Consider the following 23,326-nt stretch of genomic DNA (forward strand, 5'->3'; position numbering starts at 1 on the left):
TGTAAGATAATAATCAGACATGGTTTGATTTCCAATGAGACAACTCTCCACAAGAGACCAAATTACACAGAAAATGTAACCATAGGTCACTCTACAGGCTTCAACCATGATCCAAACCGTACTTCACAGCATGGTACTATAGGCCATGAAATGACATGTAAAACAAGCATTCTGAGAGTATTGCATGGCAATAAATAGTTCCATACCTGTTAAAAATTAATTTTGTACTGGAACAATATGCCAACTTGATCATGGTGTCAACTATACAACAAGTATCATGTCAATATTTTCAAGCATCGACAAAAAGTGTGGAAATTTTTTTAAGTCCAAGGAACATACTCTGCACAAAATAATCTGACCATAACACAATTCTAATTTGGACTAAAACTATCTACCAATTACCAAATCAAAATCTTCAAGCATTACAGGAAAAAATGGAAAACTCATTATTTGAGTGAATTAAGTCCAAGGACCATAACTCTGCATGCAATCCTTAGATTGGAACAAAATTCAAACTTGATCTGTAACTTTACATGATATCACAAAGTACCAATTATCATATCAAATGTACTAAACATTAGATTAACATATGCCTGATATATATTGGCATATTTTGAATTATGCATATATTAATATACCTCATTAACCATGTATAACAAGTGAAACTGCGAGCTACTGCTCACTGATGATACCCCCGCCGCAAGTAGATAATATTAATAGTGTAAAAATATGCAAGTGCTTGGTAAACAGGAAGTTGTCGAGTGATGAATCTGAAAACACATCACACAGTATAGCTGACTTGAATAAACCCTGAAACCAAATTTCAGAAATCCTTGTATTGTAGTTCCTGAGAAAAATGCGACGAAAAATATTCATGGGACGGACGGACGGACGGACGGACTGACAGACGGACAGACAGAGGTAAAACTGTATACCCCCCCTTTTTTAAAGCAGGGGTATAATAAAGATCTAGGGTCTTTTGATTTGATGTTCTTGGTTTATGATGCCTCCTCAACAAAATCGGGGTAAAAACTCTAATTTGGCATTAAAATTAGAAAGATCATATATGGAACATGTGTACTAAGTTTCAAGTTGATTGAACTTCAACTTAATCAAAAACTGCTTTGACCAAAAACTTTAACCTGAAGCGGGACAGATAGTTGGACGAATAAATGGACAGAAGAATGGACGAACAAATGAACTAACCCACAAACAAGAAAACATTATGCCCCTCTTCTGTCGTAGGTGTGGGCATAAAAAAGTTTAGGAATTTTTATTCAGTGTCTATGCTGTGGCATTTAACTTAACAAAACTGCATCATAACAAAAGTATTTATTCTTTTATACATGTATAACAATTACAAATATTATGTAGAAGGCACTTAGAAATAAAACAAAAGGCACAGTTACAAAATATGCGTACATGTATATTCATTCTATTAATTATTATAAATTAAAAAAGGCTTATGAGAAATAAATACTAGCGCAACCCTTTTGATTAAAATCATAAGAATTTATATTCAAATATTATTACAAAATATTATTGCAATGTAGGGTATTAAATGCTGGGGGAAATCTTCCTTGAGAAAAAAGTAAAATCACAAAAATACTGAACTCAGAGGAAAATTAATTAGGAAAGTGAGAGAAGGGGCTATTAGTATGAGATACTAATAATTCAAATGTTACAGTCAAATATAGGGAATGTAAATAAGCCTATCAAGCACAAAAAAATGCCTTGAAGAAATGAGGAACTGACTGGAAATTTTATTGTGACAAAAATGAAGTACTAGATTTGCAAATAATCTTGATATATTTTAATCACATAATAAACTCTATGGGGAGCCTTTGAGATGAAGCAATGTTGAGGATGTTAATATAACCTTTGAGAAAGCATATCAACAATAACAAGATTCATAAAGGGGGTCTCATTGGGGGGTTCCGATCCCGGACCCCGCTTACTGTTTTGTCAGATTCCTGTATCCCGGTTACACTTTGTACGTAAGCAATTCTCATTTATCTGTTATTTCCCAGGTCCTGCAAGACCTCATTTCTCGTTTTCACGACATAATAATTTTACTTTCACGATTACGAAAAATTGGCAATCCCGCCTCACGCTTAGACCCCAATGAGACCCACAATAAATACACAAGGCACTTTTAAACCCAACATTGACTTCTGATCAATATGTTGTTAACATACAAAAAAGCATATCGAAACATCAATAATCCAATTTCAGCTTTAAATCTAAAGATTAACGAAAATAATTAAAAACACATCTGAATACCATGGACCCTGACTATAAATTACTTTAAACATTTGTTACATTTGCTAGCACCAATTAATACAATACTACAAAAAAAAATGTTTTGTTTTATTACAATAGGTACCCTTATTAAAGTACATTTCTACAACTGTACATTCAGAAATGAAAGTGAGGCTATTATCATTGCCAATAATGGTACTGACTGAGTATGGCAATTATAAGCACTTAAATTCTGAAATTTTATACATTCATCTGCATACATATGGTTTTGGAATGGCAATAACTAATCTCACATATTGTTTGTTCCTCTCAAATTGCAAAAAGAAATGAACTGTTGCCTCGTTCACACATAACTTTAATTTGAATCGAATTTGCTTATCTCTTTCACACACTCTTCTTTTTTAATTCGAATTGATTCTATTTGGCTTATTCGAAATAACTAATTTGCACCTGAAATACATTTTTGTTAGTCCGAATAAAAGGTTAACGTCCTTAGGACAGTTCAGTGGATTTGACGTGCATTCCAATTCAAATTAGAATTGACGTTAGGACGTGAAACATTTCGAATGCAAATTAAACTAATTCGAATTAGTTAATGCGAATCGAATTCAAATTACACATGAATTTCTGAATTTACAGTATCTATAGCTAGGCTCAGTAACATAGTTTCACATAATGCAATCAGAACCCTATGGTACTGACTTGATATCTAAATATAGTGCATTGATCATAACATTCTATACATCCTATCCATGAACATTTCCAGTAATTTATCAATGTAATATATACTCAGATATTTAAGTAAAAAAATGATGTAACAATTGTCAAGACAATTACATAACTTTTGCAAGGTGCAGGAATCTAATATCTGTTCTAAAAATATAAATGATGTCATTGTTAAAGTCATCTTTAAAAATTGGAGTTATCTTCCTTTGTCCAGAATTGTAATTGACTCAACTACAACCAGAGTTTTATACAACACAATATTTAATTTTAATTCCCACTGATAAATTAAAGCAATTTTTTACATTCAGTGCTATAATAGGTATAAGACTTGTTGTAGTTATTAAGCGGATACGTTGGGAAAAAATGCCCCATTCGTTTGACTAAATGACGTTTTAAAAAAAAAATCATGAGAAAAATCGGACAACAACAAATATAAAACTTTCAAAAAGATTTTCACTAGAAAAATCAGACAACAAATCTAAACTTCTTCAAAAGGTTTATTATATAAAAGACCAAACATGTCTAATTCAATTGATTAAAAGTTGTAAAAAACAATTTTCTCTACGAAATTCTAGAAATAACACTCATTCTTCAAAATGTTAGAAGACCTTTAGCCTAATATTTTGAAAAATGTCAAAATTTAAGATTTAGAATGGCTTAAAAAAAGAAAGCTGTAAAAGCTACTTTTTGACAAATACAAGTATTGCATAAATATATATATGTAGACTAGACTAAAAATTATAAAAAAATAAAATAAAAATCACATCCTAAAAATAGTACAACCAGGTTTTAAAAGCAAAACATTTTAAATGTTTTCTGACATTCATAGTCCTTAATCTGTCTCTCTCAAGATGTCTGCTGTATACATGATTTAGAGTCGGCCATTTTCTAGATTTGTTCTGATTGACAGAGGAATATCATCCATGGGAATGTCAGGGCCGTTTCTCAATAACATGGTTGATCTAAAAAGAAATGAAGTTTATATATTACTTTTGATGATCTATAAATATGATAAACGACATAAATTATATTAAGTGCCAGTCTGCCTAAAATTCAGGAAGAGGTGAAAACATGACCAAAAAAAACCACCCAATTTGACATTGATTTAAGTTGATAATATGTAGTTATGCACAAAAATAACATTCATTTCCGTTTTCTGTTCTGGTAATGGAAGATACAATTTGGATGAAATGCATTAGAAATTAACAAATAAGGGGAGATAACTCTGTAATTTGCTATCATTCTAACCAATTTTCTAACCAAGTTATTTGATATTACCAGACACACACAAACGAAAGACTACTAATTTTTAACTCAGGATGATGGTAAGTATTAAATAGCATGATTAGCTTGGTGGGTTTTTTCTAATCATGTTTTGACTTTTACATAAATTGCCTGATTCTTACAAAGATTGGCACTTAATTACTTTCAGTGTGGTGTATACTATAAGTACTAACAAATTCCTGAGACTCTAATCAATGAAAAATATTGTCCTGCGTTTTTTTAGTTGTAATGTCTGTCCTGCTTTTTTCACTCTCTTTGGTCTTGCATTTTTTTAATTAGTTTATCCTGATTTTTTCCCCATAAATTGTCATCTGTTCTTTTCTGTTTGCCAAGTTGCTCATCCTACCCTTTTTTTACTCAAAACTCCTTCTGCCTTCTTAACAATTTCATCCTATCCCCTCAATAAAAATCAAAAGTTAGCTTCCTTATGACGTTTATCAATTGTAGACAGCTCTTCATATTTTTCTGTTAGGCTGTTCCAGAAAATGTTTTACCACTTGTCTCATTGGCACTCATACCACATCTTCTTATATCTATTGGATGGAGAGTTGTCTCATTGACACTCATACCACATCTTCCTATATCTCTTTGATGGAGAGTTGTCTCATTGGCACTCATACCCCATCTTCTTACTTGGATGGAGAGTTGTCTCATTGGCACTCATACCACATCTTCTTACTTGGATGGAGAGTTGTCTCATTGGCACTCATACCACATCTTCTTATATCTATTGTGACTTGGATGAAGAGTTGTCTCATTGGCACTCATACCACATCTTCTTATATATAGTATCTCACCTTCTTGTCTGCTTGGTTTTCCTATGTTTAATGCAAATCATTGTAAATATGAAAATAAAGATGGCTGGCACAATAATCCCCATGACAACCAACGATACAAAAACTGTATGGTCTTTAATTCCGTGACCAGAGGAATCATCATCGTCATGGTGTTTCCAGAATGGCGTTGTAATACTGGTATTATATGCTGAAGCTGTTGCTTCTAAAATAAAATTAAAAGAAAATGCAAAAATTAATGGTTTTTTTTTCTAATCCAGTGCCAGTCTGATACAAATTAAGTTGTGAAATAAGTTTTATGCACAATGGGGGTCTTTCATTTCTATATTAAATAAATTAAGACAGTTTTTCTTTATCTTTATAATAAACAGTAAAGTTTCACCTGGCAATAAAAATTGAGAATGGAAATGAGAAATATTTCAAAGAGACAACAACCTGACCATAGAACATATACCGTATAGCGGGTTATTTTCGCGGGGTGTAAATTTTCGCTTATTTTCGCGGAAAGAACAAAATCGCCAAAATAAATTCCGCCAATTTAAAAGTGTACATGCATAGGTAATGTTAAAAATGTTGAATCCGCCAAAATAATAACCGCCAACAAATGTCGTATACCTTATTCAATGAAAATCGCGAAATTTTACACCCGCGAAAATAACCCGCTATACGGTAACAGTCAAAGGCCACCGATGGGTCTTCAATGCAGCAAGAAAATCTAGTCTGTTTTTTGTTAATTTATACAAATGCAAAAAGTAGATAGATTCCCAACATGACCAAATATCCTTAAAAAGCTTACTATGCCTATACTTAAGACGATGTATGACTGATTTTAAATGTATAGTTTTACTTATAATAATGAATAGATAGTTGGTTTTCCCGTTTGAATGGTTTTACACTAGTAATTTAGGGGCCCTTTATAGCTTGTTGTTCAGTGTGAGCCAAGGCTCAGTGTTGAAGGCCATACATTGACCTTTAATAGTTTACTTTTTTTTAAATTGTTATTTGGATGGAGAATTGTCTCATTGGCACTCACACCACATCTTCCTATATCTAATTATTGTTATTTCTTAATTGATATATCATAGAAACCAAATCCAGGTTGCTGCAACGCCCAAATTCTTATATTTCAGAAGAAAAATAATTTTTGGGGGCATAAAACAGAACATATATAAACCTGTAATATCTGTGATATTGGTGACTGGATCAATACTGTCCATAGTTACATCAGTCTTATCCCATCTTTATATTTCTTCTCCTTCCAAGACAGGAAATTCAATGTTCTAGATTCATTCTTTAAAATAACTACTTGCTTGTTCTCTAATATCTGTAAAATAATCATGATAATTCTCTACATAAAATCAACCTTTAAAAAAAGTAACATAATTTTATACAAGTTTGAGCTTTTAAAAAAACTGTGGACTGCCTTGGCTTTATCCTAATTAAACAAATGTGACTTTACTTTACTTAAACTAATATATTTACAAAGAGACTCTGGAGGTGTGCCTAGATTGGTAGAAGTTATAAAATATAGATATAGATTGTAAAGTTTATCCAAAATATTTTACACATAAGAAAACTTATATATATAATATGTCCATATAACTATGATAACTGGAATAATTCAGTCGTTATATTCGGCTGATCTACGAAGGCTACATTAACGCCTGAACGTCTTCCTCGATAAAGACTGTCAACCGGAAAATTTACACCGCTATGCAATATGGGAATTTTGATTTAAGTTAGCAGCTGAAGAAGGAGGAGTTCCGGATGTTAATTGATGTTAAATGATGTAAACTGATGTTAATTGATGTTTATTAATTTTTATCGAATGTGTGTTTATTGAACACATGTGCTTGGTAAATCAATTACAAGACAGTTGCACAGTCTCATCCTGATCACCCCCGATTGGCTCTCTCTCACAGAGAGCAGGCGACACGGCCAATGATCCTCAGGAGTACAAGCCCTCGTGTGGAAGAAAATCAGATACGGAAAGGGCTTGTATTATTTGAGTAATCAGTAATATTGTACACATAAGAAAGCTTATAAATATAATATGTCCATATTTCCAAGAGACCTTCCTCTTTTAAAAGAATAATTCATCAGCACTGTTTTATATACTTGTCAAAAGACATTGATGATGAAAACCAGTAATATAAATTTCATAAAAATCTGTGTACATTAGAGATATATTCCATATAATTAATATTTCAAAGGGGCATAACTCTTTAAGAAATTAATGAATCTCACTGATTTTCAACCTTATCAAAGACATTGTCATTGTTAATATGGAAATTAGCAAAACCTAGATGTATAACATATAAAAAAGATGTGGTATGATTGCCAATGAGACAACTATCCAAAAAAGACCAAAATGACACAAACATTAACAATTATAGGTCACCGTATGGCCTTCAACAATGAGCAAAGCCCATACCGCATAGAGTCAGCTATAAAAGGCCCTGATAAGACAATGTAAAACAATTCAAACGAGAAAACTAACGGCCTTATTTATGTAAAAAATTTAACTTCTTTTCGATTAACAACGTTTTATTAATGATTGGAATAACCTTCCAGTTGAAGTTATTTCACCAAAAACTGTGGAAGCTTTTAATATTAGTATAGACCGTCATTGTATGGCGTACGGAAAGGGTCAAAAGTAAATTATTTCGCATACGCTACAGTTAATATAGCATATGCTATATAAATTACAGCTTAAGCTATAATTTATGTACCCTATGCTGTAATTAATGTCGCTTAGGCTATACTATATAGCATATGCTGTAATTAATACAGCATATGCTATATTAAATGCAGCCTATGCTATATTAAATGCAGCCTATGCTGTAATAAACAGCATATGCAGCTTAAGCGTCCCATTGACGTACCATTAGGTTCAAAAGGAAATACAGATTACGCTATAATTATTGAAACATGTACATTATTTACATTTAAGTAATAACAGTCCTGAAAGGGTCAAAAGTAAATGTAGCATAATCTGTATTGTGCCATATGGATATAAGGTGGGGTTACTGTCAATCACAAATGATTCTATTATATATTTACTGTCAATCACTCTTCAACTTTGAAGACTTTTCACAAATTAGGATAACGCCAACAGAACCACATTTTGTTAAGGGTGTGTGAAAGTTGAAGAGCATTATGATTTAATTAATTGATAGTCGAGTTCAGAGAGTCAATGATAAATTCGGAATATTTACATGAAATTTAAGGTAGCACAATACAAAGGCAACTACATTTTATCATAATTTAATTTTCGTCAGTTTTTGTTACTTCTGTGAACAATTAATATTGCTGAGGTTTATACTAGAACTTCTTTGAGGATACTGTAACAGATATGAATCCTTATTAAAAGAATTAAACATTTCATTTTCAAACTGCAAAAATAGAAATAAAAATATACTTGGAGTAAAACCCAATATTGTCATTGTACTATACAATTATAGTTCTAGAAATCCCCCATGAAGGTCATCTAAACTGACCAACTGATCATTTTTAATGTACACATGCATAATTATTATTTTATGTACTAAAAGGTATAACATCCATATTGAAAATACAATGTGTAATTAAACTTTTGATATTTGATGTTTGTGAGAGAATGAAATGCAATAGGGAAAATCTGAGACATCGAAGGTCAAACTGTGTTGTACAAGAATCTTTAAAATATTTTGAGATTGATTGAAAATAAGAAACTTATTTCATTCAAGTGTGGACATCACAATACACGACTAATTACCTTTTTTGTCATAATGAAATTCTCATCATTTTAAATACACAGAATTTTGAAATGGTTTTTTGGCAATCGATTCCTAAATTTATTTGAAGAAGTAAAACCATAAAAAATAGTTCGACATTTAGATTGATATGGCACTTTAATCTTTCTTCTTTTTTTTTGGTACCCCATAATATTTAAAGCTGGATGAAGGATATTAAAATTCAGGCAAACAACCAGGATAAAGATACGGGTACGAAAAACAATGCATTTGAACGTCTTAAAGTCGCTGTGAGACTTTACAAAATTAATAAAATTCACACCATACAGCAAGCACTAGTTATAAATTGTCTATTGTATGATGAAAAATACAAGTATGAGATTGATGTACTGTTCATTTTATACTGAATTCAATCATCAGAAATATGTTTACATGTCTGTATTATAGCACAGATCAGCGAAATATGTGTTCGTTATAAGGTTTAGTATAGTAGGCGATTATTCAGTTCGAGTACATGTATATAAGAATTTTCAAGAAACGATGAAATATTAAACTGTTCGAAGTCATTTATTACTAGATATAAATAAAAGTAGTTGAAACAAAAAAAAACAAGTTTTATGAACACATTCACTTTGTATCCTTACAATATAAACAAATAATAAAAGGAATACGACGCAATTTCCGTAATTTGAGCTACGTGTTTTCTTATTTCGCTAAAATGGGATGTATATTGCCCATTTTTTTCGCAAAATTATGTTACCGATTTGCTAATATGTCCCAAAAAAAGTTTTGCCAGTCTTCATTTCAGACTCGATATACATTATACAGCCCGGCCTGGGAGGAAGTGAATAATCAAATCTAGTTCTAACATTATTAGGGTGAAATTCAATAGGGACTTTTAATTTTTTTCAAAACTAATCATAAGAAATCCGAAGAAAAGGTATTGTTCTCACTTTATGGGCAGACACCAAGGATGCATAATTTTGAAAGTTCAATATAAATAATTATGCAAATACTCAGCTAGATTCAATGTCAAATTGTATCGAAAAAATATGGCATTACAAAAGAACAATACGTTTTATAAAAATATGTACAAATTTGGTATTTTTAATAGTATATAACGAAAAGGAGACATATATTTTTTGTAATTGCCAAAGAATTCGTGATCGATATTTAATGTTAGTATATGTCAGCATTTTCGAAGAATTTATAGTGACAAATTCACCTGTAAAGAATAGACATTATCTTCCGATGTTCAGACAGTTTTAAATCGATACAAATTGACCATGATAATTGGTAAACTGATTTTCAACATTCCTCAGTTCTCTCTTAGCTGTTGTAAAGGAGGAAAGAATTGTGAATTAGAACAACAAGATGGTAGCACAGTGGTAACATCGATTCATCAAACTGAATGTAGCTGTATATTGTCACTGCCATAAAAATGTTATGCCATAGTAAGACATGTTTACGGTGACCCATAGTTGTTAATTTCTGTGTCATTGTGGTCTATTTTGGAGAGTTGTCTAACTGGCAATCATACCACAATTTTTTATAATTATATTGTCAAATTGATTATCAACAAAAAATGTATACATGCATCAGGGCCAAGCAGTCAGAAAAGATGCAGATTACCGACATCGGACTACTCTATTAAATATATGTCCCCACTTTTCCGTTTGTCTATTGTACCTGTTCAAGTTTCCCTTTATTTTCGTCTTATGACCCTGTAATTAAGGCAATTGGTAATCTTAAATAGTGTTTTGTGTGCAAATGAGATAACTCTCCATCCAAGTCACAATTTGTAAATTTAATTTTGACATATTTAATATATGTCAAAGTACGGCCTTCAATACGTAGCCTTGGCTCACACCAAACAGCAAACTCATTCAAACCGTGAGGAAAACTAACGGTCTTACCCATATAAAAAAGGAAACTAGAAACACTTATGAACCTCATCAACAAGCGAAAACCACTGAAAATAAGGTTCCTGACTGTGCCATTATTTTGGTGTAATGCAAACACTTAGTCTAGTTGGTTACAATATTGATACTTCAAAAATCTTTGAATAAAAACTAAGACAATGAAAGAAAGTTGGAAAATGTAAGCATTTTGAAACTTAAGGCGATTATGATCATTTTGATTCATGATGAAATTGTGCGACTATTCTCAACTATATTCCTAATCACTTAGAAGTAAGACCCCGTTCACACTATGAAATTTTTATCGATTTAAACTAGACCGATTCATTTAAGATCGGTTTAAGGGCCAATGTGAACGCTGTGAACCGATCTTCAATCGGTCTAAAGTAAAACACCAAAAGAGGTAGTTTAGTTTGAATCGATCTAAAGTAAACCGATCTTTCTTTAAATGTGAACGCAAAGATCGGTTTAAACTAGTACGATTGAATCGAAAATAACGTATGCGCATCTACAGCGGCAAAACTGTCTCAGAAGTTCGTTGTTTAAACCTTATTTCTCTTTTAACAGGCTTTTAAAACAAACTGAAAACATGTTGTCTTCGCCGTAGCATAGATTCGAGAAATATGAATCTTCATTTTTTATGTTGATTTTTTCTCTTTTCAGGAACCGCAGTATTTCGTCGTGTTGAAGCTTTGTTGCTACAGTTCTTTTTTTCAAAATAAAAAAAACTACAATAACACCGGTATCAAAATTTAACTTGTGATTCAAGAGAACAATAACTTTTACTTTCTTTCAAGTATGTATATCGGTGTATTACATGAATTTCACAAATCATTTCTATTTATACACAATGCTTACAGTTTGACAGGTAAAAAGGTCAGATCAAAGCGTTTTTAATTGTAGTGTGAACGCAGTGGTTCAGATTAGACCGATAGAGATCGTTATGATTAAGGATAATGTGAACTCTACTTGGTTTTATTTAGATCGATTCAAATTAGATCGATTAAATAAAATGCTATTGTGAACGGGGTCTAACTCTTTCTTCTGATTCAAAAAAGGAACGAACAAGTTGAAAATATTACAAATATATATCGAATCACTTGGCCAGATTTATTGGGAAAGTAGAAGTTTAAAATGCATACAGGGGCGGATCCAGGATTTTGGAAAAGGGGGGGGGGGCAAGTTTTTTTAAGTTCGCCGAACGGAGCGAGGCGAACAAATTTTGAGACCTTTTTTGGGGATAAAAACATAAAACATGTGTAATATTCACCTTTATAACGGTTCCTGGAGTGGGGCGTGTTTACTTTGTAGTTGCTGTAAAGTATAAGGGTTGGACATTTTCGATGATGTTTTCTCCCTATTAATTGCCTATCTTAAAATGATAGTATGGATCCAAAGCTATGTACTGATAACTTTTGATGTGGAACTTGTCAGTAAAAAATAGACATTGAAAATTCTCGCAGGTTTTGTTATACGTTAACTTATCATAACCTCACATATTTCTTGTTGTAAACAAGACATACGCCGGGCTATTCAATAAAACTTACAATACGACCAACACCAGTTAAAAAAGAAAAATTGGCAATTTTTATCCAAATTTAAGAGAAGTGAGGGTTTCCTAATCAACCGAAAGCTACGAATGCGTCTGAAATGACAACGAATTTATGAATGACGGTCGACAAATTGGGACATAAAAGCCACACACAGCAGATAGTTTGCAGTCTGGTCTTGAAACAAGTATTTAAAAAATATATCAGTTCGGTGAAACAGACAGTCCGGTCACACATCATCGCGGCAAACCCCTGCCACAAAAAATTGTGCCCGTTTTTATTCATCATGTTCATTTACTGCTAAATAATTCTGTTGGAAATTTTAAAGCAAAAATCAGAGTCATTTTTTTCTCTAAAATATCTCAGATTGTCTCATCATCAAATTAAATGGTTCGTACCTTAGACTTAAAATATATCTAGAGCTTATACTGACTGTAGATCATTATTCAGCTATGCTATTTTAAAATAGGCTGGGGCGTTTAGGGTTAAACATGTTTTCGAAGTTAAATAAATTTGCCGTGGAGCTTTTTTCATGATAGCTAGTCTATATAGTATTACTTTCTGTTTGGTGGAATAGTGAAATAGATGTCAATACGTTCTTGCTCAATCCTATGTCGCTTTGAATGTGTCATAATTGTCATCCTCAGCCTAAGCAATTATTGCAAAGATATGAATATCAAAATGACTGAGCGACGTTTTTTCGACGCACTGGTCAACTCCACCATAGCGAATCACATGAATTGATAATCAGAAAATTCAAGCGAAAAAGAATTTTTATAAGTAAAGAATTTTCGCGTAAAAATTAAATACTAGAGTACACGGGAAACGGCAAAGTTCACGAAGTCTAGTATGATTAATCCGAGCAAAGGGGGGGGGGGGGGGGGGGGGGACTTTAATAGTTGAAGAAAACTGCAACATTTAAAAAATGTCTATAATTATATTTATCAAAGGGTCTAAAAGATATCTTATTGTCTTACTTTGAACATTACTATACTATGCTGTATAAATGATCATACTCAGTGACGGTATCCATATACTTCATTCACGATTTTCGTCTATTTTTGTAGCTTTTTCTTCATCATGTGTACTCTTTTTTCTAGTTTTGCTTTGAATCTACCTCCTCGAAATTATTTTTTTATACAACATAAGTGTATATATATGTTCCGGACCATATGAGTATTTGGACCATACGCGTATGGTCATGACCATATGGGTATATACTCATATGGTCGGGGTAATTAACACTCTGTTACAGTTTACTTTTAATACTTCTAAACTCTTCATATGGTATGACCGTTCATTCAAAATATGCTTTCATATAGGTAATTTTATCATTATAATTATTATCATAAAAAGATAAGCTAAATAAAAATAAAATGTTTCACATAGTTAATTTTACTTAATTGTCAAATTGAAAGTAAACACATTTTATACCGATGGTCATTACCGATTTGTTATTACGAGTAAATGGCAATATGTCGACTAAAAAATTAAATTCAAAAAATTTCTTAATGAACTGTTACATAAGAAGTCACCGGAAAGTAGCATACTTTTAGTTTATTTAAGTTGTGTTGTGAAGATGGTGTATTGCAGTCATTTTACGATATTTGAGATCTAGAGCTTCTTAAAAATCCCGTAGACATCAGAATTGCAAAAGACCTCGGTATCACTGAACGCAGCTGCAAAAAAAGGCTTGTTTTTCACTCGCAAACACAATGCACGAATGTAACTAGCGATGAAAACTAACTATGGCATCAATATTAAATTTTTACGTAGTTTTTTGGATTATAAAATTAAAAAAAATGTCATGTTTTAAACCATCACTGTTTTTTTAGATAAAGTTTTTGTATAATTGAAACATTTGTAATGTAATTTGAAAAAAATATATATACCTATATGGTCCAAATACTCATATGGTCCGGCCCGTTAATAACCAAACGAGTATTATACTCATATGGTCCGACCATACGCGTACGGTCGGACCATACGCGTATGGTCGGACTATATGAGTATACGCATATGGTCATGACCATACGCGTATGGTCCAAATACTCATATGGTCCGGAACATATATATATATATTACATGTAAATATAGGTTCTTACATTGATACCAGTGGATTATCGGATTTATCCAATCGAGATAGCTAAATTTTCAATTTTTATAATTTTATAATTTAACTATCGAGATTGGATAAATCCGATAATCCACGAGTAACTATGTAAGAATCTGTTTCTCTAATGATTAAAAAGACATTTTCTTTTTTTGTTAACCGAAAATTCCCTTCGAGTGCCTTTCACATTGCACGAAGTTGTCAATTTCATTAACACCTGGGGTGTGATTGGACATCTACCTATAGGTAACATATAGACAGAAAATAAGTAAAACTTGGTTAAAACGTAAACAACCCACGGACTACCTATAGGTTTTGCTTTAGAACATGTTGGCACCTATGGTTTGCAACGCAATTCCAAACGATTTTTATCATCTGTGGCTATTAAAATGGCACACAATCAACGACAGCAAAGGCTATTAAAATTAATTTTAATGATAAATATGACTCAGATGGAACTCAATGTCATGGCATTACTCACTACCATTCATATGGAAAATGCTCAGCAGATATTGTTTTTCTTGGACAACAAAAACAGTAGAAAAAGGTTACTTATTACTATTCAGAGACGATACCAATTTAAGATTCATTTTCGATTAAGCAAGAAATCTTGTGAGGTCAGTGGCGGATCCAGAACTTTTCATAAAGGGGGTGGGTGTAGCGCTGACTGACATAAAAGGGGGCCTCCAGTCATGATTCAGTGATATTCTATTTAATCAACATAATTTTTCCATCGAAAAGGGGGCGCAAATTCCCCCCCCCCCCCCCCCTGGATTCGCCTTTGCCGATATGGTTTCTGCATATTGACCTGAACAAGTGTTTCATAGCTGAAGAGTCGGCGAGGCTCATGCAGGAAATATAATTACTATTTCCTGTTTAAAAAAACATAAATCGATTTTGAGATATGGCGCGACATGTAAAAAAAAACTCCCCTTTTTTTACAAAATACTCAATAACTCAAAAATGAAATTTTGAATCATCACCAAAAAGTATACAGATATTAAGATTAATATAACTAAGAAGTGTTCAAAGTTTTAAGCCATAATCAAGAATCGTTTTTGAGATACAGTGCGACATGTGAAAAAAAAACACCCCCCTGTTTTGATTACAAAGTGCCGTAAATCAAAACGTTTCACAATAAAAGTATACAGATCATTTGACCATCATAAGAAACAACTATATTAAAAAGTCGACAGCAATGTGCGCTAATGAATCTAGGTGGTGAGATAGAGGTTGACACGACGACAGCTGTATGGGCAAAATGAAAGACTTGCAGGAGTTCAACAAAGAAGACCCAAAATGTTTATTAAAAGAGTTTATTAAGAAGAGTAGGAAGGTGATATGTTATGGTAGTTTTCGTTACTCTTTTCTTGAATTAGATTTGTCCCTAGATTGGTACTTGTTAGGAAAAAAATACGTATCATTTTACCAGCTCCTTTTCTTTCCTTTCTTACAAATTAAGCCTACTGTTTGTGTCATATATTTGTATATGTGTGCAATCAGTATTTTGTAAAGATTTGATATCCAGAAGTTGAAAGGTTAAAGCTATAATGTTTTTTTGACGTCTTCATGGCATCAACCTATATGTTTTTTAAAAGTGGTGTAAAGGTGTCACACATTTCCGCAAAATTTGATCAAAAGTTGAAATTTCAATCCCTTGGAGTGATACCTTTTCTCAACCTGTTTACATATATCCATCAAGAGATCAAATAAAAATCATTTGACTTTTTGATCCTGAGAAAGAAATTGTTTGTTTCCCCATCAGCTGCCACTATATGTAATGCTAAAATTGAAAGAAAAATACTGTTTTCGACTTGTCGCCAAAAAAATAGATTGTCCAGAAAAAAATCCATAGCTCCCCCCCCCCCCCCCCCCCGCGAAAATCAAATGGTTGCTGTCTAAAAGGATAGATGTAGCCCGCCACAGGGTGCGAATTTTTCTCCCTGTGTTAAAACATTAACATCTTGTCCTACAAATAATTCTGGACCTAATGAAAATACGCACTCTCAAAAAGAAATAACCCATAAAACGAATTAAAAATGATTGTGATTGCACAATTACTTTCATATTTAAAAAAAATCCTTCGTGGCCAAAATGCAGGATCTCAATTCTTTCAGGTGGATCTGAGATCATTCCAGTTTTCGTGTTACTGAGTTTATTGTTTTGTATGCTGTTATATGTTGGCTGCTAAGCTGTTTGTCTTCTCATCGGTTTTCGTTTTTCACCATAGCTTTATCGGTTTGTTTTCGACCATTGAATTTGATTGTTCCTTTGGTACCGCTTGCCTCTCTTTTAAAATGATCTTAAATGTTAACCCTCCTTGTAGAAGTACAGACAAGTACTGTATTTGGAGTAATTTTTGCGTAGTTAATCATTTGTTTTGTTAACATTTTTTCAGTAGCAAAGTTATGAAAGTTAATCAGATCTGCATATCTAAATGAAATTATATATTCGTTTCACCTATGAAATCTTAATTGATAAAATGTTGTTCTTAGATGTTGATGTAATAAAAGGTCAACTATTTACAACACATGGCATGCTTGACCTTGAAATACATTTAAAGAAACCAATTTTTATCTGTTTCTGCACAGATATAGCTGTCACTCACAGCATGTATTCAGAGAATTTATTAAAGGTGAAGCAATACGTCAAATTAGAAACCAAGTGACCATAACAAATTAAATAAACAATCTAACTAATTTCAAAGTGAAATTATTAGATAGGGGTTTATGATGACGTGGAAATAAATGATAGTATTACTAATGTTTTATCAATTGGTCGTACTGAATTACTACAACAAAAGAAAAAGAAAAATATTCCATTAGTTTCAACTAAATATAATCCATATATACGTAAAATAAAGAAACGTATTATGAAACAAGGGCATTTATTACAGTTTGACGAAGATTGTGTACAAATATTCAACACAACACCAGTTGTTGCGTATAGCAAACACAAGAGTGTTTGAGATATGCTTAGTAGATTAAGTTAAAGACTTTACTGACATGAAATTGACAGTTGGACCCCTGAGGATGGCAGATCTGTCATACCAACTAGATTTATTGAAGAAGAAATAAAAAATAAATGTATCAATATATACATGAATAACTTTCATATTTGATTATGTTCAAATACTTCATCTTAAAATGACCATCCCAAGCTCAACTGTCGAAACACTAAAGTAGTGTCGGCAGTGGAGAATCCAGAAATTTTCATAAGTGGGGGCCCACTGACTGCCTAAGAGAGGGCCCGCTCCAATCACGCCTAAGTGATTCCCTATATAAGCAACCATGTTTCCCCAAAAGCCCCCCCACCTAAATCTGCCTCTGGTCTGATCTTATCATGCGATATGAGATGCGTGGTTGCATGGGTGTTTTATTATAACAAAACATACACGAACTTTTTCACTTATGAGATGCATTATTTTTTCCCAATGTTTCTAGATTCTGTCCGACTAAAAACTTCAAAATTGTGTAATATAGAATTATGACTCTTTCTCTCGCTCTAAAGCTGATATTCTGTTTTATTGCTTGTGCCGATTTTCAAGGAAATAGTTCTCTCTGTTCTGTTTTTTTTTGTGTGTGTTCTTTGTTTGTCTATGGATGTTACAGAGAGCTCTGAATATTTCCAAGAACTATAGAATTATGTATGATAGAACGTAGAATTTGGTATCATTTCAACATAGAAATTAAGTTTCCTAGCTGGTTACATTTTTTTCTAGAATTAAGGAATATCCCCGTTAAAACTTTTTTTTTTATATTTCTTGTTCAAATTAAGAACTCGGCGTCGGCAGCTGAAGACTAGTCACCAAAATATTCTTATTAATACCGGTAGCTTATTAAGAGCAGTACTATAGCCAGTGAATATCTGTTAAACTATAAAAAAATGATTCATAAAATTATGAACTCAGTCCCACTTTAAAGCTAAATCAAATTCTCCTGCTGCATACATGTACGTACTTTTTGTGTCACTGGCATATCTGTTCGTGTTTCGGCCTTAGCCAAAAGTTTGAAAGGATTATTTGGACAATGTCTTGATAATTTTATTATCAGGTTTTGAAAATTTTATTCAAGAATTGAATGTTTCTTTCTGTAAAGAAGCGTGGTCAACGCTAATACATGTGCAACTCGAGGCTATGAAATTATTTACAAGAAGCATTCAGTACTATACTTAGACTTATTAATCTGAATTTACCAAGTGATACTGAAGGTACGTAATTGCCACGGCAGGGACGTTCATGTCAATTTTTGTTAGTGAGAAGGCTCTGCTGGGTACATAATTAATACATCACCTGAGATAGAGATGATATAAGATATTGTTCATGTGTACCAAATTTCCAATCACCTTGTTTTAAAATTACCCGAAGCCAGTTTTATAAAATCCACTAATATATATATTATGGAACGCCACGACTGCCTTATGTTAATAATCAGCATTATACGCAGTGTTCATAGCATTATATGAAGTGATCACAGCATTATATGTAGTGCTCACAACATTATATGAAGTGATCACAGCATTATATGCAGTGCTCACAGCATTATATGCAGTGTTCACAACATTATATGAAGTGCTCACAACATTATATTAAGTGCTCACAACATTATATTAAGTGCTCACAACATTATATTAAGTGTTCACAACATTATACGTTTTTTGTTGTATGATGAGATTGATGTATGATGAGATTTATGAATGATGAGATCATTCGGTAAACTTCGTTTTTTAGCGGAAATTACCGAAAACATAATTGGTAAATTACGGTAAATTAATGCCCAGCAAACAAATTTAAACAGTTATTATTATATATGTTATCATTAAGGCAGTATCCAATATTTAAAACGGATTGAAATAAGTAAATTCAGAAGTATGATCAATTTAACCCAAGTTTATTCCACACCATGCAGGGCATTTTAAACTTATTTTGAGGATTAGTTTCACCATATTCACAACTTAATATGTATATATATTTACTAGAACACATCCGTGATATCGCGGGTCTGTGACTGAATTAAAGAATATAACTATGCGTAAGCCTTATTTTAGTATTGGTATTGTCATCTGATAAAGTCATGCCGATTATAAGATGAAGTTTTCTCTGCTTTTAACATCTTTCTGTTTGAACCCGTCGACCTGGAACTTGTCAATTTAATATTGGTATTATTGATTTTGTTTGGAAAACAAAAGTCTCTGGAAAGGAGTATTTTTTAATCAACAGTTTTGTCCTTTATGAGTTATGAATAAAATTGAATCTTTGATTCGCTGTTTTATGTCTAACAAATTGAAAACTGTACATGCTGTACCTATACGCCTTATTTTAAGTCCAGATTTTTATTATTCGTATTGCCATCTTAGAAAGTCATACTGATTAAATTACTACAATCGGGAACAATGTGACAATGATTGAATTAAGTAGTTTCAACCCTGTGATTACGACCCGTGTATATAGCAAAATCTTATATACAGCGTTTCGTGGTACTCCTGTCAGATGCGGAACGTACAGATAATGTAATAGTTAACAGGTGAATATATTATTGGTATCGATTCGACCCGGAACTTCTTAATTATTGGCAATATTAATTATGTGGAAAACAAAAGGGTCTGGAGTGATGTTATTTTTAATCAACAGCATGGTACTATATTAGTTATATATACTCTCAGATCAGTACTTATAGTGTCTTTTTATTGTTGGGATATACAAGTACCCGCCCACATGCACGTTCACTCTATTTTCTTGTTAGATCATATGTATTTATATTTGTACCCATCTAATGAGTTAATATAAAAAAGAAGATGTGGTATGATTGCCAATGAGACAACTATCCACAAAATACCAAAATGACACAAACATTAACAACTATAGGTCACCGTACGGCCTTCAACAATGAACAAAGCCCATACCGCATAGTCAGCTATAAAAGGCCCCGATACGACCATGTAAAACAATTCAAACGAGAAAACTAACAAGCCTTTTACAACTGATTTTCATAGTTCGTTCTTATGTTGTTCTGTTACGCCACTGTCCCACGTTAGAGGGAGGATACCAACATCCCGCTAACATGTTAAAACCCGCCACATTTTGCATATATGTGGCCGTCCCAAGTCAGGAGGAGCCTTTATATCAGTGGTTGTCGTTTGTTAATTAATGTGTTATATGTATACATGTTAGTTTTTCGATCGTTTGTTTGTACATAAATTAGGAATATTTTTCGTTTATCATTTCGGGGCCTTCTATAGCTGACTATCCGGTATGGGCTTTCCTCATTGTTGAAGGTCGTACTGTGGCCGTTTAGCTGTTTAAAATTTCTGTGATGTCATTTTGTCTCTTGTGCATGGAAAGTTGTTTCATTGGCAAGCATACCACTTTTATATATATATATATATATGTACCGTGCAAACTGACGAACAAACGTAGTAAACGTTTTATTCATCCCCACAAACTCAATTTTCATAAGAGATGATAACTTTAAATGAAAATGTTAAACAGGGTCTTGAAAGGGTAAATTTTTCTATGAAAGTTTAAATTTCTATATAAGACTGCTGATCATATTTAGAAGACAATCTTAGTACTTGCCGTGCTAAAAAGCTTGCAAAAAAATGGAATAATTGATGTAAAGTTATGTTTAACACCTACAGTGAAATGCTTTAAACTGCATTTTCCATATCTGTTAGATACTTATTCATGTAAAAATGCCAAATTCTGAAAATTGATGCCAAAAATGACTCTATCATGACATATATAAGCTAGCGTAATATGGCACCTATGTGTTATAGAAAGCTTACTGTTTTATTTAAAAGGCAATTAAGCTTTTTAAAACTGAGTACGGACTATAAAGTGGCACCTTGCTAAATTTCTTCAGTAGGAAATGAACTCGAGAATATATCATACAAATTTTCCTACGATATTTCATTAAATAAACTTTTAATTATTTAACTTACATTTTGCAATTCGTATTTCTTACGACGAACAGAACTACTTCAATCATTCACCTCTCAGTTTCATCTTTTCCTTACTTATTTCAATCAGTTTTAAATATTGTATGCTACCTTATGATAACATGATTTTAATAACTTTTTAAATTTGTTTGCTGGGCATTACCGTAATTTACCAATTCTGGATTCGGTAATTTCCGCTAAAAAACGAAGTTTACCGAATGATCTCATCATTCATAAATCTCATCATACATCAATCTCATCATACAATAAAAAACGTATAATGTTGTGAACACTTAATATAATGTTGTGAGCACTTAATATAATGTTGTGAGCACTTAATATAATGTTGTGAGCACTTCATATAATGTTGTGAACACTGCATATAATGCTGTGAACACTGCATATAATGCTGTGAGCACTGCATATAATGCTGTGATCACTTCATATAATGTTGTGAGCACTACATATAATGCTGTGATCACTTCATATAATGCTGTGAACACTGCGTATAATGCTGATTATTAACATAAGGCAGTCGTGGCGTTCCATAAATATAGGCAAAAAAATATGTAGTATATATAAAATGTAATAATATATAAAAAGAAGATTTTTTTGTTCAATAAACTCCGACTTGATCATTAAAAAAGTTGTGTTTTTGTTTTCAAATGAGCGTATTATACATTCCATTTCTAGAAGTATTGATAAAAAAGGGCGGAGACTTAAGTGATGACAATTTACTAGATTCTTTAAACACGCCTTCCAACAGTGAGATATATACAGTCCGATCAAAATAAATTATATAGCCTATGCTACTTTCGAGTTTTGACCCTTTATTGATGTGTTTGAAATAGTACAGCATATGCTACAATTTAAAAATATAGCATAGTCAGTGTTTGTAATATAGCATATGCGATTAAATTGCAGCATAACCACACAAATATATATTGACCCTTTTGGTACGTCAAATATAGCTTATGCTACAAAGCAGCATAAGCTATAAAATATAGCTTATGCTACAAAATATAGCTTATGCTACAAAGCAGCATAAGCTATAATATATAGCTTATGCTGCTCTTTTTACTTTTGACCCTTTCCGTACGCCATATCATTGGGAGTCAGACTTGTATCAGGTAAAAAATGATGAGGACACAAATAGTTTTCTATATAACTTTTTAATTGTTTTAAATATTGCCCCAAATCATGCAGGATTGATGATTGTATCAGTTTTGAAAGTGCACCAAAATATGGTGGGCTAAAAAGGTATCTTATGTAGGTATAAAACTATGATTTGAGTTTGGTAAACAATCTGGACCATCGGATAAAAAATACAGTTATAAACTTTTCCAATTAGGTTCAGTACCAAGAGTAAATTTCGATATATAAACAGCTGATCTTTACAAATTACTGTAATTTTTATGACCAAAATTATTTATCTCATTTTAATGTCTGCTCGACTGCTGTGTTTACACAATACTTTACAGATGATAACAACCCCCCTTTTTTTACACTTTTAGTGCAACTTCTGTAGCTGGAAATTATTTATGTGAACACTTAGCAAGACCGCTAAGAACCACCTATGCTTTTTCTTGACCATTTAAAGACCTGTTGTGGTCCCTATACCTTTTTTTAAATATTTATGATACAAAAATACCTTTTTCTTGCTTTCGTCTGTATTTATGTAGACCGGCAGATTGAAGCACTAGGCAGATTGTTAGGTATGTGAACAGGTAAAAATTTCACTAAATAATAAAATTATTTTTAAACTGTAATATACCACAACGTACAAAAACTACTAGAGGTCATTTAAGACAAAAAAGGTACATGAAGTATAGATTATAACATGCCCTTTACCATGTTCCCTGGTATCATCCCGAGACTTCCATATCAGCCACGAGGCTTTATATAGCATATTCATATCACATATTTAAGTTCTGCAGGAAGGAGAAAAAAAATAATTATAAGAATTTAATGAAACAGAACGGTTAAAAAATTTAAAACAATTTTATCA

The 23,326-nt window shown here is 32.4% G+C and overlaps 1 protein-coding gene across 2 annotated transcripts; it reads right to left on the bottom strand.

Annotated features, from left to right (window-relative positions):
- Positions 1–1,317: 1,317 nt before the first annotated feature.
- Positions 1,318–23,058, bottom strand: LOC134718453 (uncharacterized). 2 transcript variants are annotated; one of them, XM_063580973.1, is made up of 4 exons: positions 22,970–23,058; positions 6,241–6,390; positions 5,070–5,271; positions 1,318–3,950 (listed from the first exon to the last, which is right to left on the bottom strand). In XM_063580973.1, exons 2-4 carry the CDS (start codon positions 6,281–6,283, stop codon positions 3,860–3,862), a joined length of 336 nt encoding a protein of 111 aa, XP_063437043.1. In that variant the 5' UTR covers positions 6,284–6,390; positions 22,970–23,058; the 3' UTR covers positions 1,318–3,859. The 2 variants fall into 2 exon arrangements, with proteins under 2 accessions (XP_063437043.1, XP_063437044.1); XM_063580974.1 differs by lacking the exon at positions 22,970–23,058 and adding an exon at positions 22,739–22,914.
- Between the last annotated feature and the right edge of the window lie 268 nt (positions 23,059–23,326).

Source organism: Mytilus trossulus, chromosome 5 (genome assembly GCF_036588685.1).
Source record: "Mytilus trossulus isolate FHL-02 chromosome 5, PNRI_Mtr1.1.1.hap1, whole genome shotgun sequence".
In the NCBI taxonomy this organism is placed as follows: Eukaryota; Metazoa; Mollusca; class Bivalvia; order Mytilida; family Mytilidae; genus Mytilus; species Mytilus trossulus.